The sequence below is a fragment of the Alosa sapidissima genome, chromosome 12 (genome assembly GCF_018492685.1).
Source record: "Alosa sapidissima isolate fAloSap1 chromosome 12, fAloSap1.pri, whole genome shotgun sequence".
Taxonomy (NCBI): Eukaryota; Metazoa; Chordata; class Actinopteri; order Clupeiformes; family Clupeidae; genus Alosa; species Alosa sapidissima.
This window is the reverse complement of record NC_055968.1, coordinates 16,177,559-16,197,778: the sequence shown is the minus strand read 5'-3', so window position 1 is coordinate 16,197,778 and position 20,220 is coordinate 16,177,559. Positions and strand designations below refer to the sequence as shown.

Sequence of the window (20,220 nt, the reverse complement as noted above, 5' to 3'; positions counted from 1 at the left end):
ATCATGCGCACAGACAGGCACTGATCTAACGTTAACACAGCAATATTAAACACAGCGTTGCCGACAGTTTGGATAAAAGTGATTTTGCCGTTGTGGAGGTATGAGGATTATTTTTCTCTCGTCGAGATTAAAGAGAACAATACAGAGAGGTTATCAACTGTGTGCAGGTGTCAGAAGCCTATCCACAAAGAGTAGGCTAATAATTCACATTTTATGAAATGCCTGTTAAAACAACGCTTCGGCAAAGCTAATTGCGAAAGACCCCAGCCTTACTGATGCCAAAGATCGAGCCACTCCACAGCCTAACTGCTGTCACGCTATCCAGTAAAATATTCTTTGGTCACCGCTAGTCTGAAATGTATGGCCCAATTGACTTCCATTCACCATATCAAATGAAATGTTTCGGCACTAATATCTGTTCAGATTAAGTTTTAGATTGAAAAGTTGTGTTTTATTTTCATAATCTTGGTTCAGTGAACACATACAACCGTCAGTTTGTTAGTTAACAGAAATTTCGTGAATATGACGTTCAGGTCTATAAACTATGAGTTTACCTGCAAACACCATCTGTCTATTACACAGCTGAGCAATTCACACCCTGTTACGTAACAACAAAAAAACATGTTACTTGTTTTTTATTATTATGACCGCCGCGCAGTGAAGCGGCGGTCATATAGGTTTAGTCAGATTTTTTTTTTTGTTTTTTCTTTTTCGCATTTTGCAAATTTCCGTCAAGGATTCCCGGGACACTGTAAGACCGGGGTACACGAAACTTGGTGGGCATGTAACCCCACATGGATAGCATGGAACCATCGTTTTTCGTTCTGTAGCCCCCCCCCGCTGGACTGGACCCCCCGAAAGGAGGGTAGGGCAGACACAGTTTTCTGTGAATATCTCGAGAACCGTAGGGTTTAGGAGGACCATTTTTTTTGTATGTTGATCTCAAGGGGCCATGTCAACCCATTCCATAACCACTCATTTCATGTATAGCGCCACCTAGTTAAACACAAAAAAGTAAAAATGAGGTGTTGTAATCGCAGGTATCTGTGACCTAACATAGTCAAAACTGCACGAAATTAGAAGTTTAGGATGATTATGACACCCTCTGAATGCACGCCAAGTTTCGTGGAATTCCGTTCATGGGGGGCCACACAATAAATTAATTTATGTTACTATACACCAACTGGCCTGTAGGTGGCCGGAGACAGTTTTCTGTGAATATCTCGAGAACCGTAGGGCCTAGGAGGTCCTACGGTTTGTCCTTTGTATGTTGGTCTTAAGGGGACATGTCAACCTATCCCATTACCACTTATTTCATGTATAGCGCCACCTAGTTAAAAATTAAAAAGCAAAAAATTAGGTGTTTTCATCACAATATCTCTGGCTGACATGGTCAAAACTGCACGAAATTGAAAGTGTAGGATCATTATGACACCCTCCGAATGCATGCCAAGTTTCGTGAACTTTCGTTCATGGGGGGCCTTACAATAAAATAATTTATGTGTACATTTAGTGACCGTACACCAACAAGGATTCCCGGGACACTGAAAGACCGGGGTACACGAAACTTGGTGGGCATGTAACCCCACATGGATAGCATGGAACCATTGTTTTTCGCTTTGATCTGTAGCCCCCCCGCTGGACTGGACCCCCCGAAAGGAGGGTAGGGCAGACACAGTTTTCTGTGAATATCTTGAGAACCGTAGGGCCTAGGATGACCAATTTTTTCCGTATGTTTGCCTCCAGGGGTCATCTTAACCCATTCCATGTGCACACATGTGCATAAACAGATACACATGCACACACATACATTCACAGTAATCCTACGTATGACACATACTCACACAGTAGACATATGTACGCATGCATGCACATGCACAAACACAGGCACATACGCAGGCACACACACAATCACGCACACACACACACACACACACACCCACTCACATAAACATAAACATGTACACGCACAGATGCACACAAGAATTTCTCAGAATTATGAACAGGCAAGATGGGGGTGGGGTTGTATAAAATTAATTTTACATGTGAAATCTATTAACTAATCATGTTTTGGTACTTGTTGTCTAGCAGATACCAGTGGGAATTGAGTGTGGATAATGCAATTTAGTGAGACAGTTTGAATCATATAGGCCTTTCAGCGTGATTTATTTTTGTGGAAAAAATGTGCTGGACTGGGCGGCGGTCATATGTTGTACCGCTCTGCGGTACATCTAGTTATTATTACATTGTGTGATCAATATGCAAGAATAAATGCACAGGGGTGCAAATAGCATACACTGATATTTGTACCAGACAGGGTATTAATAGTACACATTGCTGTGTGCACCGGGGTGCGAATATATTTGTACCAGATGGGGTACTAATAGGACACATTGTTGTGTACACCGGGGTACTAATAGAATTCACTTCTAATTGCACCAGGGTACGAATAGCATACACTGCTAATTGTATCAGGGGTGCAAATAGCCTTACCCTAATAAAATACATTTTGGTACAAAATGTATTTTACAAAAAAAAAAACACATAAAAAAAAAAACACATACAAAAAGGTACAAAATAAAAAATATTTGGTACAGAAATTGGAGAAGCAATGTGGAGAATAACACATTAAAATGCAGGTTGTGCATGTCTCTACAACAGCCAACATTGGACTGTGCATAAAAAAAGCTTTCTAGACGTTCTATTGCTGTAGCTCTGTAGCTTAAATTGTTATTCTATTGCTGCTACTCACATTGGATAAAGGCATCTGCCAAATTAAGTGTAGCCTAAATGTAGACATAACCACATTGGATAAATTTGAACATGTGGAGCAGCCCTGGCATGCCAAAGTATCAATGAGGATGAGTTTCTCTCCACAATCAAGTTTAATTCATTCAAAAGGATAAATGGGGTTCAGTTGATTTGAAACCATAAATCATAGCCTAAGTCACTGTTAAATATTTGAGAGACAGTTGTTATTTTGTTTCAAGCCACTGAAACTGATTTAGGACTACGGCAGGCCTGTTGAGGCCACAATAAATAGGTCTAAAAATTCTCTTTAGCCTATGCTATTACTGTGACATTGTAAATAACAACTATATTAATACAATTTATAATGTTACATTATAGAGTGACATTTGTATCAATAATAGTGAAGCACAGGTGTCTACGTGGGTTAGGGAGGGGGGCCCCAAATCAAATTCTGCTCAGGGCCCCATAAAGTCTTGGGCCAGCACTGGTCACTCACCACCTACTGACAATTACTGTCGATGCTGTGACCCTGTGCTGTGAAGCAAGCAGTGCAGCTTGTCATCAAAACACTCATGCTTTCAGTGTGAGGCAATAAACCAAACAGCAGGACAGTACAAGTTTAGTCGATATGTTCACCACCACAGCCCACACTGCTTAAAGCTTTAAGCTGCATATCAGCGACCAACAAGTTAGACAGACCGCACATGACTGCAGACTAGACTATGATTTAGATTTAAAAAACACTAATAAACACAAATACTTAATAGATGTCTTAAGGACAAGGCCCAAGCAATGGGAAACGACACTGTCTGACTGATCTTGTATTCACAATTATCAGGCCCAAAGTAAACGGCAATGATCTACTGTATGTCACATTGTATGAACATTTAATTTTAAAGGTATATTAAAGGATAATTCCGGTATTTAGCACTTTGAGCTGGTTTGTTTTGGATGAACTAGAGTGGTGGACACCGAAATTTTGACGATGGGTCCTGTCTCAACTTTCTGACTCGTTTTGAATTGCCTTTGACTGGCTGGTCAGTTGCTCAGTTTTAAAAATGAACGTTTAGCCATGACAACATCTACATGCAGTCCTCTCACCAACCAAGGCCACGTGAACACAATGCCACATTTCTTTCAAGTCACACTCTGCCACTTCAGTGTGTAGCTATTGGCAATTGATTTGGGTCCTGCCGAGATTTTTTCACGAGACACTAAAGAAACACAGTTTTTCCTCTCTCTGAATACTCTCACAATGTGTGTTTGTATGTGTGTGTATGTGGACCTTTTCAGATTTCACAGTTGCTGTTTCAGCCACAACCACAGGGACGCAAAAAAAAACAAAAAAAAAACTAACCCAACCAACTAAAAAAATAACCCAGCCACAGCTGGTCGAAGTCAAAAACCATGGGGGGAAAAAAAACGTGTAAAACAAAAAAGCCCATGCAACCACGAGCAGTCAGCATAGCACCAGCCTGCTGAGTGGCTTCCAAAAGATTAGCGAATCCTGTGGCCTATAAAAGACTGACTGCTGCTTGCCACTCAACATCTGGATAACCCCAGCTGAGATTACATAGTAGTGATTGTCATCGGACATCTCTCATCATGTAAAGGTTAAACAAAGAGAGATATAGTTTTTCATGTTGTTGACTGCTGCGAGATGGAAGTTTTCGTAAACACAAAGTGTGCCTGAAAAAAACTGATTTGCTTCTCCTGTAGGTCTTATTACAGTGGGAACAAATACTGTGCAAAAAAACATTACCTTATGCTGACATAGTGTAAAACAACATCCAGGGATATTTAGAGGACAAAGTGATGTCTGTCTTTTCATTCAATTCAAAATCCTATTTCAAATATGGACATCCTTTCGATTAAGAATCTAATGTATATATAAAATATGTAATGTAATATTTTGCATGATAAGCATGTAAATCAAACATATCTTGAAATGCATCAATAATGAAAGTGGCATTATGAATTCACTACATCAAGGCAATTCTCTAAAAACAAGTGCAAATCTTAACAATTTATTGTGTGCAACCTACAGGAAACAGCGAGTTGTCCAGCAGTGGTGGCAGCCCACACTGGCCACTCAGTCAGGGTTCCGACACACACAGAGAAATGCTTAATGGGTAATCCCCTGATGACGATGAACCAGTGTGGTGGTGTGGTGGCGGATTCATTAAGAAAATGCCATGCCTGTCTCCACTTAATCTGGCTTTCACCCTATTGAATCATTCCCCGGGCAACACAGGACCCGGAGAAGATCATTGGACGAGCCCTCGCTCCACAGCCAGAATCAACAGCATATAGTTGGTACCGTGGCAACCTCGTCTCTGTCGCTCTCTCTCTCCGTTTGTTAGATGACCACCTCATATATGGGGAAATAGCTGGTAGTACAAAACAGCATCTCTACTGAGTGTGTTAGTCATAGAAAAAATGACACAAAGCCTTTGCTTTGATCAGAATGCGACGGCTGCATCCGGAATTTCAATTTGAAGAGAGGGGAGGTTTGAGCAACATGCAATTGGCCTCATCTCTCCAGTAATCACCTATGAATGAAACAGTCATCTTGCAATGTCAATGCAATGGAACATAAAAACTCCAATCATATTCACATACATCTACTGTTCTCTTTGAATGTGAATCACCAAATAAAGTACCGGAATATTGATGTAATGGTCTCTTCTTACTGAACAACATGATCTGATTCTGATCATCCTGCACTTTTCTCCTTTCAGCTACTTGTATTAAGAACATGACTGTGCTGAAACCACTGGCCACATTTATCGTCATGGTTCCACATGTGTCCTTTTGCTTCTTAGTAAGGGTTGGCATTGATTTATTTTATTTTCTTCTTTTAGTCAGAATCGATAACCCTCAAAATTCTAGCTCATGTTCTGATGTGGTGCTCTTCTGTTGTTTCCATTAGATGTAAAGCTTAATCTAATTATCTTTTCCCTTTCTTGCACACATGGCCATTCTTTAAATTCACAGTAAAACAGGACAGTTTTACAATGTAATTAATTATAGTGGCAAGTAAGTACACTGATTATATTCTGCAATGTTCTCCTCCTTAAAAGGAATTATCCGGAGTAAAATGCACTTTAGATCAATTTACGGATGATTGGGAGTACATATGTTGAGTTGACATCAAAATCATGTCATTCGGATGTGTTTTGAAAAAGTTTGATTTTACCGTTTTTAGTCAAAACTTGTTAGCCTGGAAGTGACCCGGGCATGTCATTTCGCTGCTACAAAACGCTATTTTTATACCTCTTCTACAGTTCCAAACAACATTACACTTATGTGGTAGTGAGTAGAGGGTCCCTAAAGCCAAACCGAAGTATCCCGAGGTCTTTATGTGGTCGGATAGAGAGTCCAGAATGAATTTCATCAAGCCAGTACCTTTCCGAAAATGTTGCTGCTGCAGCTGCCCTCTTTAGGGGAAAGTCCGTAGGAGTCGATTGCCGAGTGTGGAGTAACACGCTCTGGAAATTCACAATTGAAATGAAGTTGTATGGGTTTGCTGTTGCATACAACTTTATTTCAATTTCGAAAGAAATACTGGACTATGTTTTTTTTTAAGAGACTTCTATTGGGCAATACATTTGTAGAGTACATCTGCACTTCAGATGGTTGAGACCCTTTTCCCTGTTTGATTGATCCTCAGGCTTTGCAGTTATGGCCCCCTTATGCCGAAGACCTGAGTATGAAAGCCCTTCTAGTTTGACAGCATGTACAAATGGCAGCTTTGGAAATCTATCAAAGCTAAATTGATCTGTTCCACAAATGGAGTTCATAAATCAATGTCACCTGCAGGCACATGAAATTGATTTTTCCAGAAGATACTTTCACATAATGGTGAATCAAGCGAAGAAGTATGTTTGTTTGTCTTTTACAGATATTCAGCACATTTCTGAGAAAAAAAGTGCTATAGCAATAAATTCTACAGAATGTTTGCTCATAAAAGGCCTGTCCAGCGAGATAAACATTTTAATGAGACATTTTATAACTTCAAAGTTTAGAATTTCCTGTCGCTGTGCAGAGTGCAGCCTTCTGGCATGCTTCTTAAAGCATGTAAATCAAACAGTCTACCACACACAGCTGCTGGAGGTCCTCTCAAAAAGTCCAGTCTATTTTCCTCCACATAGCCGACACAGAAAAAGAGCAGACTCTCGGTCACGACAGCCCCTGTCTCGCCCCAGTGTTTTCCCAGTGGGGTCTGTCGCAGCGGGCGTTTAGTCCTTCTACAGAGAAAATACCTCACCATATACCCTCAGAAGTGCCATATACTTAGGAAAAAGGAAGGAATTGGAAAATGATACTAGCAGTTGCCTAAAACATAAAAAGTGGGAAATTACTTGTAGTGAATAAGATTACTTTAGGTCAACAGTTTAATACAGATATATTGTAAAAAGTATGGCACTCATTTTATTTAAAATGAAAAAAGGAGAGGGTAATGTGTATGAGTATTGCATGTTATTTAGTGATAATTTTAAAACATAACAACATGTCAGCACTGTACGCTGTGTACACAGACATATGATCGGTTTTCGGTTTTGCCATTTACTGGGTCCCATCTGATCTTATTTTGTCAAAACAAATCATCACATCATGTCTCTCATGGATAGCTTTTTGCATGTAGAGCTTTCTCTTTACCACTTTGGGAAATCTGGTACTATCTGACTGATGGCTACAAGCTGTTGCCACAATCAGTGTTAATAGCTTTGCAGCAAAGCCAATACAGATGGCATTATGAGCCATGTCTGTGCATTAACATGTGCAGACTACATTTGGTACAGATGTATAGATTAATAGACATGCTCCACTTCATGATCCATATATATAAAATAGAGAATAGATGTTTTGCAGAGATACATCATACACCAGAGAGAATGTGAGAAAATGCTCTGTGGTTATCACCAACGTGAAAATATGTTATTCATCTTGTAGCAAGAGACTGTGGCACCAATGTCTTGAAGAATTTACAAATTTACAAATAGCTACTACATAATCATTAAGCAACAGGTTGGGTAGTATTAGCCAATAAAGTGACTGTTTGATTGTTAGACAGACCGATTTGTTATTTCAGAACAGGGTTTACCATATTACATAAATCAAATGATCATTATCACGGTCTGCTCATGACCCACTGCCATCGTTATATTAAAATAAATTGTGAGAATAGCTGTTTCTTGATTCTGTTTATGTGTTACCTGGTTGCCATAGCAGAATAATATCAGATTGTCAAAAAACAGAGAAATTCTAATCTGTATGCCTTACCAGTTTTTAATCCACATAACCAACCTCTACCCTGCATTTAGCTGGATGAGTTTTTTTTTTTTAATTTAGGATTAATTATCTCTAATTGCTGTGCATGTGAGCAGGAATGTTTTCATTGTTGTGGTGCTACTTCTGGTGGTGCTTCCGATGAAAAGTGTTTTTGTGTGTATGCATGTGCATATGAGGGGGTGGGAATGTTGATAAAGTCAGTCACAGGCTGTTGTTGTTTTAATCTCAGAAATGAATGCAAATTGCTGCAGCAAGCTTTGCTTTTCACAAGGCTCCTAAATGACGAATATAGAGTTTTCTAGCTAAGGGGCAACACTTAGTCATCCCCCAAATTCAACCATGTTACTACAGCAATGAAAGATGGTACTTCCAAGGAAGCTACTGTTAAGCAGCCTTGTGTCTGACATGTGAATAACGGTAAGCCACTAAAAGATGTGAGCTGCACATATTGGTTTCTCTCTGTACAAATGCTGAAAGGGACACAAAAGTAGTAGGTAATGGAATCTTGCATTTTAGTGTGATCTAGGCTTCTACAGTACCTGGGTGATTCTCATAAAGCTGTAGTGAACCGGGTTCTATTTTACGAAAACAATATTTTACTAATAGTAACTAAGAGATTTTCTACAAAGACTTTAAAGAACACTATAGGGACAGACATTTTTAATATTTTAACACAATTTCATCAATTTCAATACATTAAAGAAGATTATGCAAGGTTGTGTAAAAATGTCTTTATTTATGGTTAACATAGATCTTTATGGTATTTTGCAAAAGGAAATATTACATTTATTGTAAAACTATTGCGTTACAATAAATGTTTCTCATTACCGTAATGCAGAGTTTACCTGCCTATAAAAAACTACACTGTTCCTTTAAATTAACAAGCAGACCCATGATGCATCACTTGGGACAAAAGGTTTAACATGGAATCAAGTTCAGTTGTTCTCTCTTCTCTCACATCATGATATTGTTAATGTCATAGAATCTTACACTGTGGACTATCATTACCGATATGCTGCGGTATTTTGGTAATGAGAGTTAATTCATTCAAAATGGAATTAAACATATATAAAACATTAATTTTGATGCACTGCACTGTTCATTTAATGTGCTTATTTGTGTAAATGAAAAAAAAAAAAATGGTCTCCCATTGTCATTTCCCATATCGGTAATGAAAATAAAAGTTCACATTCTATTTAGTCACTAAATTGAAAAAAATCAATCAAATGAGGTATCTTTCCATAGATTTTCAGTGAAACTGAAGTTGTGAATGATATATTACAAGCCTCGAGTGATGCTAAGAAGGCACCCTGCAATACAACAACAACAACACATTGCATTTATATAGCACTTTTCAAGACACCCAAAGCGCTTCACAGTGAAGGTGGAACCTCACTAACCACCATCAATGTGTAGCATCCACCTGGGTAATGCACGGTAGCCATTATGTGCCAGAACACTCACCACACACTATCTTAAGATGGAGAGTGAGGGAATTAATGAATGAATGAGCCAATTACAATACTGCAATATTGCAATACTGCAAAGGCTGATAAATGTCCAATGATGCTCTTCAGTTCATACCTATATGCCCAAACCTATGATACTTATGGCACCAAGAAAGTTACTGGATTCCAATGCAATCAACGCAACATCAATGCACTTCATGCTATACATATTTTTGGCAGAAGAACGAAAGGAGAAGGAGTAAATCCTGTTGCTTTAGGTGAGTTTTCTTCATTCATATTTTTAATTTTACGATCTGATCACCTGAAGTCCCTCACAGTATTACACATTACAATGCATTTTCTTCTACTGTTCAGTATGGTCAACAGATGGTTTAACATATACATCAGTCCTTACATATATAAGAGAACAACTGCTGATGCTGTTATAAATTTGTCACAGATTTTGACCAGAGAGAATGTGAGAAAATGCGAGAAATGAAGTTATCACCAACCCAGGTTAAAGTGATATTCTGCTATTTATCTTGTAGCGAGAGACTGTGGCACCAAAGTCTTGAATAATTAATGAACATCTACTTTTTATTTAAGACCAGTCTTTAATCCCACCATGCATGTTGGGTAGTGCTGTATAAACAAGTAAAGTGACTGATTGTTAGACAGACAAATTTGATAATCCAAAACAGGGTTTACCAGATTACATAAATCAAATTATCATCATCACCTTTTTCTCATGGCGGATTTTGTTGAATTTTTTGGCTGATCCTCTAAGAAAGTATTTGATTTTTTTTCTATTTTTAAAAACATTGTGATATCAGAAAGCCACGTGGAGGCTGTTGGAGGTGTAGCAGATTGCCATTTCATACAGTAAGTATTCTCCATTGTGCTACAGTATTAATGTTGCAAAAGCAACAACATTTTCCTTGCTATTGGACATTAATAAATCACCCCCTTGAGGAAAAACTGGACTTAGAGATGTGGAAGGTATTGCCCAAGTCAGTGAAGCTGGAAAAGACCTTATGGAAAAAATCTTTGCATGTAGTAAGGCTCATATGATCACACTGTTTGAAAGTGTCATTTAATTTAGCAGCTAGAAAAAGGTTATTATTACAGACAGGATTGAGTATGGAAAGATCAGAGAGATTAAATGTTTGCCTAAACTGTATCCAAATCCAAAATGTTGAACTTACTACTGGGTTGGAGGAGAAGTGCAATGGAGAGAGGGGAGTTTTCATGTCATCAGTGCAACAAGTGATACCAGTTTGCAAAACTTGGCCTCCGCACTGCACCACACTGTTTCAGAGGCCTGAAACCAGTAAATACTTTTTCTTGTACTGTAAATTTGCAACCTAATAATAAATCATAACATTTGGAAGGGCAAGCCCACTGCTCTTTCTTTGACTTTATGTATGACATTTTAGTCAGTAAACACTTTAGCACTGATTAGGCCTACATAATTAACCAATATCATAATATTGAATAGGTCTCAGCAACATGTCTTAAGTATGATGTGACTATGGTCCCAATTCAGTGACACAGTACTGCTCACTGCCATAGTTTTGCATCCATTCTACAGTCTGTTGTAGTTTTGCATGTCTCAAACAGGCCTACTGTACATTCTTTTCTATGCATTTTTGTTGCCATGCCTTTTGCAATAAGCATTAGTATCACAGTAATAGGTTACATAATAAAAATACATATAAAACAGTTAATTGATGGGGATCTCCCAGTGTAATTTGAAATAGTTTTGTAAATTAAAAGCAGGAATGCTGATGACTGATATGCGCAAATCAATCATGTTTACCCCTCAATACAAAAAGAAGACCAAAACCAAGACACAATTTTTAAATAGCTTTTCTAAACCTGGTCACCGCAGGGCAATTTATTTCCATAAGTTTTTGAGTCATGCCCACAATTTCACTGATTTTTGAAATCCTTTTAAATGTCTTAGAAGTTCTTTTTGTGTCAGATAATAAGGGTTATTTTCTTCCACCACTCAAAACAAGCGTAATTCAAGTGGTCCATTTTCAGCATGAATCACTGGTCTCTGAAATGTCATTAGTTTCTGGAAGACATTTAGAACAAGCTCCATTATCAAACTAATATTGGGTCTTCATACATCTTGAGTAGTAACATGAAATTCACAAACACTAAGGGCTCTATTATGATGGTCAAAAGCGCAGTGCAAAGCGTATTCTTGTCACAATGCACAGCATATTTAGCCTGGGTGCCATTCCGAACTTAGTCCCGCCCACAGGTCGGGAAGTTCGGTCTGGCATTGCTTTATTGTGGTGGAAGTATGCTCGCCCTATATCGGGCGGACCAATCAAATCAGGCTTTACGATGATGGACAGGTGAGCAACAGCGCCTGGTCTATCACGTCATCTGAGCACGCTTAGATTAGGCTTATGTTTGAAACAAAAACGCTGTGGCTAGAAGGATACATGACTTTTAAGACCCCATATTGAAAATGCATATTATTTAATGAGGTTGTATCACTGAAAACGATTATTTCTGAAAACTTTGGCAAAGGTTGAGATGTGGGAAAACTCGTGGTTTCACTTTCATCAAGGGAAAACAGCGCTGTTGCATTGCGACATGTTCCCTCGTTCGTTTGAAATTTCTGATTGACCACCTGTTCAAGGGATTTGCGACAGCTTTTCCCAGCTGTTTAACATGTTTGTAGCATATCACTGTTCAACAGAATTTTTTTTAAAAACGGAGGGAATATAGGAGAAGAAGGATGGTTCGTGTGTTTTCTTCCTACACCTCACGGTAAGCTATTTTGTTGCTCTGATTGGATAGGTCTATCCAATTGAGTGCAGAGGCATTCCCCCTGGTTCGGTTATGGGGCGGTATCGGTTGAAACACGCCCCATAATTACGTCCCAATGGAGCAGTATCAGACTCATATTCTGACTAGAATTGAGTATGACTACGTCAGGCTACAGCATATTCCTATTGTACACTCGAGTTTTTCGCCATGCCCACCTCTTTTATTGAGCAATGTGCTCAGGGGTGTGGCAATTAACAACCTAAGTTGGGGTCTGGCGCATTATCTAAAAATTGCTATCTTACACCATCTAAAAAGCATTACGCCACTGACCAAGAAAAATCTGGCCTATAGCGAAAGGTGCATATGAAGCACAGCTGAAGACGCACTGTCACAAGATGTAAGCGCCAACTCCTCTATGTCAATAGTGAAAGTAATTAACTCACTGTTTTGTCCACTGTAAAGTTAGTTTCACATATGCCTATGGGTTCAAATACTGTAATAGACGAGTGCAGATGTGTGTAGGCTATAGGGGAGACCGGGGCTGGTTGTCTCACGGGTTGGTTGTCACATTGCTTATTCCAGGTACACTAGGTGATGCTGTGATAACATTTTGATATCAAACTGTTACCCTTTGATAGCTTACTCATTTGCTCAAGTTACACATCATTTTTTAAGATCCCATTTTATCACTGAAATCCCATTGAAACTCTACAGGGACAACCAACCCCATACCCTGTGACAACCAACCAAACCAACCAAAAGTTATACACATTTAAAGCCAAGACCCCAAGCTTTCATTTCATGTAGGAATTACTGCTGAAAGAGTTTTTGAAGATGAGCAATTCATGCATGAGTAAAAATTGTGACAACCAACCCCGGTCTCCCCTACACTGCTAGGTTTTAGTAAAGCATGGTTTAGTGGAATACCTCTTCCATATTGTCTAGCATGCAAGCAGATTCCTTCAAATGCGCCGGTGACCATCAAAATTAACACACTTATCTCAGTTTTACATCTTTTACAATAACAGTTGTTTTTTTGGCACAATGTGGGGCAATCAAAGGCCTTCTGATGCATTCCTCTATTTCAATCTTGTACAGTATCATTGATCTTGATGTCTTTTGCACAAATATACTATCAACACATACTGTATAGCTGCAACACATATTCTTCTGGTGGGGCCCTTTTCAATGTCAGACAGATGGACTTAATTACAGGGAATAAAAGAGCACTGCTAATTAAGGGCAGTTTCAGTTCTGGATGGATCAAACGAATGGATCAAAATGAATATGTTTTATATCAAAGAAAATAAACTAATGGAGTCAGTGTTGTTTGCATTTTAAATTGAGGGTTGCATTTCAATATTACAGTCGCCTTTTTCCAAAGCACCAAAACCAACAACATGAAAAGGCAAAACTCTAAGCTTTTGTAGATATTTCCCATACTCTGAACTTTGAGAAATGAATAAAGTAATTGCATATTGATAAAATAAAACATAGTGCTGATGTCTCTGAATGAGTGGTAGGCTTTTGCATTTACTTATTGATTCTCTTCCCTGTGTTGTATCATTGTCAAGTTTGAAGCTGAACACTGTCCATACAAAGAAAGCCATCAATCCATTTCTATCCATACTGTACAAATCAATAGGGATGATTCAGAGGCTGCGGGTACAGGGAGGAAAATGAGTGGTTACCTGGATACAACGAGGGGAAGAATAAGCATTTTCAACATCCTCATCAGCAGCTCACCAGGAAACTGGAAGTACTTTACCTCCTGAGAAGAGAGACAGACACGGCAGGCTGTTAGAGGGGTCGATGGAAGAAACACATGCAGGTATCTGACACATGAAATGCTGTATGTTTCTGGAACAGTGTCAAAATACATCATGTTCTTTTGGAGTTTGGAGTTGTACAACAAGGTACAAAGTGAGGGCAGTATAAATGGCTTCTCACTTCAGTACATAAGTGCTTCATTCTGGCTCACATAACACTGACAGTCGAAGACAGAACTTCCACAAAGTTTGTTGTTTGTTGTCTTCGCAACTCTTATATTCAATTGAATGACCAGGATTCTTTCTCCAGGCATGAGTAGTAATTGTGCTATTATCGTTAACCTTTTAGCCTAAGAGTGGATCTGCAAAAAAAACAACAGCGGAAACATCCATCTCCATCAGTGAGGCTGAACACAAAGGCTCCGAAACACACTTTGCCTCCATTGTTTTTTACAGCTACTCACTATTGTATTGAATGTCTCAAAAAAAAAAACCAATCTCATAATTATGCATGGTTATGTTCCTGCCGCTTCTCTGGTATGAAATCAATAGTTGCTTAATTATCTATAATAACAATGCTTATTACAACTCAAAACAACTCAAAACAGGCATCATGTAGTAAGGTTAAGAACTGAAAGCACACAAAGCAGTTGATTTGTTGGGGGTGCGCTAATCATCCATGTATTTCATCAGGATCCATAATTATAATTTCTTGAGAGTACACACTGTCTTTACATTTATTCATTTTAGCAGGCACTTTTATCTAAAAGAACTTACAAAAATGAGGAATAACAGTCAAGCTACAATGCAGAGGAGACCTTAGGTAGCAATTAACACAACATCAATCAATGCTATTACCACGGGATGAGAGTGCAGAAGTGTTAAGTACTAGACAAAGTGTAGTGGAAGGAGAAAGTGGTAGAAGAAGAAGGAGGTAGAGGAGGGAAGAAAGGGAAGTACATGGTAAGTGCATGGGAAGTGCACATTAGGTGTGTTGGGTTGTTAGATGTGTTAGGAGAGGAGATACCCTAAGAAAAGTTGGGACTTCAAGGGCTTCTTGAAGATACCAGTCTTTACTTATTTTTAAACAAGCTTAGCCTAGGTCAATTTCTACACAACTACAGTGATAAGATAGCATGGAAATCCAAACTCATTCAGAAAGTGAACATAGTCTGATGACTCATGACTGGGATTCCTTTCCAACACTTGAATCGCAACGGACACTAACTTTGAAATCATTGGTCCAGCCTTACCAATCACATTGATCAGAGATTCCTAACGTTACTTCCTACTTCACCTAAATGTAACAAACTGACAATAAACAGCACCAACAGAAACAATGTATATGGGTCTACCTTTGCTGTAGATAGATTTCTGCATTTTTCCAACCGCATTTCTTTGACATTTGCACATTTGCAGGTGTTGCTGCTACTGTTTATCACAATAAGTTTCGGTTTTGTCTTCCCCTGTTGTCGCTGATTGGCCTGAGACTGAGGGAAATGTTAGTGAATTATCGTGTCCCAGACTATTATCTCCCTGAAAGGAGATATAGGATGGGTGGGGCCAGGCTAGTAAAAAGCTGGATAAAAAAGCAACTATCATTTGCAACTAACAAATATCAATAATCAACATAATACAATATATCACAATGATAGGCCTAAAGTGCATTTTTAATGAGAGTGACTTTAGTGTGATTTCATTGATGACACTCCTCACAACTTCCTGTGATATAATCAAATAGAAGTATAAATGGAAGGGATGAGTATAGGTTATTTGATCCATACATACAAAAAGTTATAGACTTCTGAGAGAAATCATTCATTAGGACACATTACAAACATGTCTTTATTCCAACACTCATCTAACTATCTATCCTTTCAAATTGCATTTAGAACAGCAGTACAAACGACAGTCATTAAAGGACAATTCCTGCGCAAAATGAACCTAGGGGCTAATAACACGTGTACAGAGTTTGACCGTTCTCTGAGATATGTTTTCATGCTAATCGAATGTGACCAGTTTTATCACAAACTAATTAGCTTATAACGCAAGTCTTAGGGGCACAGAGTAAAGTAAAGAGAAATTGCTATTTCTATACCACTAACAAATACCACTACAAGCATAATTTGTTAACTTTTGTCTATTTTTGTGGTTACCTTTTCATACTAAGACGGTCCTTTAAAAATAAATATAAATAAAAAATAAATAAATTGTAAGATGTTTTTTAAATCCTAAATAGAGAGGAAATCACAACAAAAAAGAAAGAGAATGCCCATCCATGAATTGGTGTCTGCTGCCGGGTTTGTGATGAGCACTGATCATAGCAGCAAGTTAAAACATGAAGATTTAGATAAAGAAGGATAAAAGAATTTGGGAAAACCTTAATAAGCAATACCTTACTGTAATTGATTCCGTTTGTGGAATCAACAAAGTCCTACCTGTTCACATCAACTGTGTTTTTTAGATCTCTAAGCTGAGCCTCACCTCATGCCCAGTGCAAAACGATTCTCTTTTTCTCCCTCTTTTAAAACACAAAGGATTTACTGAAAGGCCTCGATAATTACTCTCACTAGAGAAGTCAAAATGTTTATCTCGTTTGATGCCTCAGTCAGAGTCTACTGTTTCTATTCACAGATATGTCTGTGAGGCTCGTCTTCTAACGTTACCCAAAAAAGAGCCCCCATTCTGACAGAAATAACTACGTATCATCAAGTAATCCTTTACAATGGGGCCCTGCCTCTGTGTCTGCGAGGGTGTAATTGGAAACCTGCAGCAGCATCTGTTCTGTCATCATTTTAACACACTGAGGAAAGCACAATGCAGAGCACATCAACAAATCCCCTATGCTTCACACTGTATGTAGATGTTTTGTGTAGTGGTGCAGTTGAGGGGCTAAAGGGGATTGCATTATATTTAACCCCCCCCCCCCCCCTCCCCGTAGTTTCTAGTCCTCATAATGTAAAGCATTTTAAACTAAGACCCTGAGAGAATTTCAAGATGCAATTTTAAATCAATGCATTATTGTCCAAAGGAGGTGCAAGTAGACATGCTGCACTTAAACACATGACTTCAACCACTGGATAAGCCATAATCACTGAATCCAAGAGCCAAGCCTTTTTCTTATTTTCACCCCTAACCCAATCACTCATTGGGATCGTTTGTTAACTCTTACACTGTAAAAAAGAAAAAGTCAGGGCTGTCCAATTTATCAAACCATATTATATTACAACTACATAAAACAGTCTAGTTTTGAATGAAACGCAACCTTATTGTGTTTAAATAATCATTCCAATTGAGTAACCTATTTTTCTAATTGCATCACGTAAGGTAAGCGTATATACTGGGGGGGGAAAGGAAAAGAGGGTTTGTCACAGTTACTAAACCACAAAACATGAAATTAAACAAACTCATGTTTTCTTTCAAACACAATGTTATTACGTTGATCTGACATATTTTGCCACAACAATGTATCATGTAAGATTAATGTGAAGCACCTTAGTACTGAACCAATAAGGCAAATTAACACATGGGATGCCTTGGTGTCACCATTTCATTGAGTTCCAATGAGCCTTTGCAATGAGAAAACACTGAGAAAATCACACAGCTGGCAATTCTTTTTCTTAAAGAGGAGTAGAATTTGGAGCGGAGTTGTATCTTATGTTATGCTTTCAGATGAACCATTTCAGATGAACCATACTTTTTTATTATTATTATTTAGGTACAAAAAATCAGTGGTTTCATGTTATATGTTTCTAACTTTAATGAATGCTTCTGAATACCGTGGCACAACATATTAAGCATGTTTCATCTTGAAGTCTTAAATATCAAAGTTATCTTCCTTTAACACTGACATTGCAATACTAAGTACTCATCTGAATGCCTACTCTCAGTACATGCCACCTGTATAATACGATCACATTGAAATTACATTAATATTTCATGTAGGCCTAAGCCTAATCAATTTCATTGGAATTACTTGATCAAATTGGACACACAACATGAATCGGATCACAACATGAATCAATTTTGCAAACCGAAAGAGAAATGCTGGACTAATTCTAGACATTTCATTCATGTGCAACTGATGTACATGATAAAATCTAGTAAATCCAGCGTTTTTGTTTTTCACTGTATACAGTAGGTGGCGTTCACATCCAAAGCATATTCGGTAACACTTTACTTGACAGTATCGACATAAGAGTGACATGATACTGTCATGAACATATGACACTGTCATGACACTTGAATCCTAACTTCTAACCCTAATCCTTGTTATGACAAAAAACGAATGTCACCTAATAACAGAAGCATTATGTCATAAACGTTTATGACTTGTTTATGACACATTCATGACAGTGTCTTATGTCAATACTGACAAGTAAAGTGTAACCGCGTATTCAAAAGTAGAAAGTGGCGGTCACACTTAGGGCTCTATTTTGATGATCATAAACGCGACGCAAAGCCTGACGCTAAGATTATTCTTATTTTAAACCCAGTGGTGGATTTTGGAAGTCTGGCTACGTACTTGCACTCAATTTTTATTTTCCTTCAGTACGTCGTCTGGGATTTCGGTATATTCGCGGGTTTTCTCAGGCCAAATTTTACCTGTCCAATCAGCGAACAGAGGGGGTGGCAGAGGCAGACGTTGAGGACGTGCGCTAGTTTGCTAGTTTGAGCATGACATACGTCACAACCAAATGTTAGGGATTGGTTATGGCAGATCCAGAGTGGCTCTGGGAAGATCCAATGGTTTTAAACTTCAACAGAGTACTCGCCTTCAAGGAAGTTAACGCTTGGCAATGGAAAGTGGCCAGACTCTCTGTACATTATGAAATGTACGAGTGTCTGGTAGGACCACGCTAGGATTTTGTGCCATGTGCTTCACTTTTATTTTGCACCCAGGGGTGTGGCAGAAGGTGTGGTCTGGCGCATGATCCAAAAATTGCTATCTTAGTTACACCCTCTAAAAAATCATGATGCCACTGACCAAGAAAACCCTATAGTGAAAGGCGCATGTAAAGCACAGCTAAAGACGCACTGTCACGAGATGTAAGCAGCCCTTAGCAAGTCTCAGTCCCAAACAACTTCTCTGCAAGATAGTCAAGTCAAGTCAAGTCAAGTCAGTTTTATTTGTATAGGGCATTTAACATGCACAGAGTGCAACCCAAAGCGCTCCACATATAAGACATTGTCATTGACACATAGACTAACAAAGTCAATAGCGGACGGAGCGGCGTAGTCGCCAGCGTACCCGTGACACCATAGAACTACATTTAAGAAATAACAAACGCAAAAGATGCCGGACGGAGCGGCGTAGTCACCAGCGTACCCGTGACACCAAGACATACAAGACAGACAACAAACAAATTAATAAATAAAATAAATAAAAAATAAAAATAAAATTAGTCCAATTTCCAACCGGCTGAAAATGTCCAAGGGCAATGATGACTCGCGTGAAACTGCGCACAGCTGTGTCTCCACAACCGATGCAACGCCAACAAAGTTCTTTACACTCACTGGCAGTCTGGAGATAACGTGAACGTTAGGCCTTGTTAGTCTGGAGACCACTGGAAGCATACCAGTCTGAAAGTCGTGGGCGATCTTGTAGATCAGCAACTCGGTGGACTTATAACAGCGACAGTTTGTTGGTCCGTAATGCAGAGTTCTTCAACGTTAACGTTAACGTTAGTCTGCTCAATCCAGACTCCAGGCAGTTGGCATGGCAGCTCACAGGTCAGAAACAGCACGGCGGCCTCGGCAGATCTCTCGCAGAGTAGCTCCAGCTGCTGTCCCGAGAAATCCCCTCGACCAGACAGCGAAGTGCAGCACCGGCTCACAGATGGATGGGAAGGATGTAAGAGGCCCAGGGCAAAAGCTAACCATAGCAAGCTCCCAATGGACAGACGTTAACAACATCAGCCGACTTGAAAGCAGTAAAAAGGACTAAGAGAATAACACGAAAACTATCAAAAATAACGTAAATAAAGAGAGAAAACATTTAACTAGACAAATCAATACAAAAAATAAACATGACATTACATAAAATTACGAACATTACATAAAAACAAACAAAAACATGATGCCAGACGGAGCGGCGTGTCTCGCCAGCTCGTCAAGATAAATTTATCACGTCAAGATAAATAGCCTTAGGATTTTTATTCAGTCAT

General features: G+C 38.8%; 1 protein-coding gene across 1 annotated transcript in view; it reads right to left on the bottom strand.

The window, feature by feature from the left end:
* Positions 1–16,844, bottom strand: part of slc1a7b (solute carrier family 1 member 7b) — a 36,623-nt gene extending 19,779 nt beyond the window's left edge. The window contains exons 1-2 of the mRNA XM_042057097.1: positions 16,778–16,844; positions 13,976–14,081 (exon numbers count right to left, since the gene is read on the bottom strand). Of these exons, the coding sequence (XP_041913031.1) occupies positions 13,976–14,081; positions 16,778–16,844 (173 nt within the window). The remainder of the gene's footprint in view (positions 1–13,975; positions 14,082–16,777) is intronic.
* Between the last annotated feature and the right edge of the window lie 3,376 nt (positions 16,845–20,220).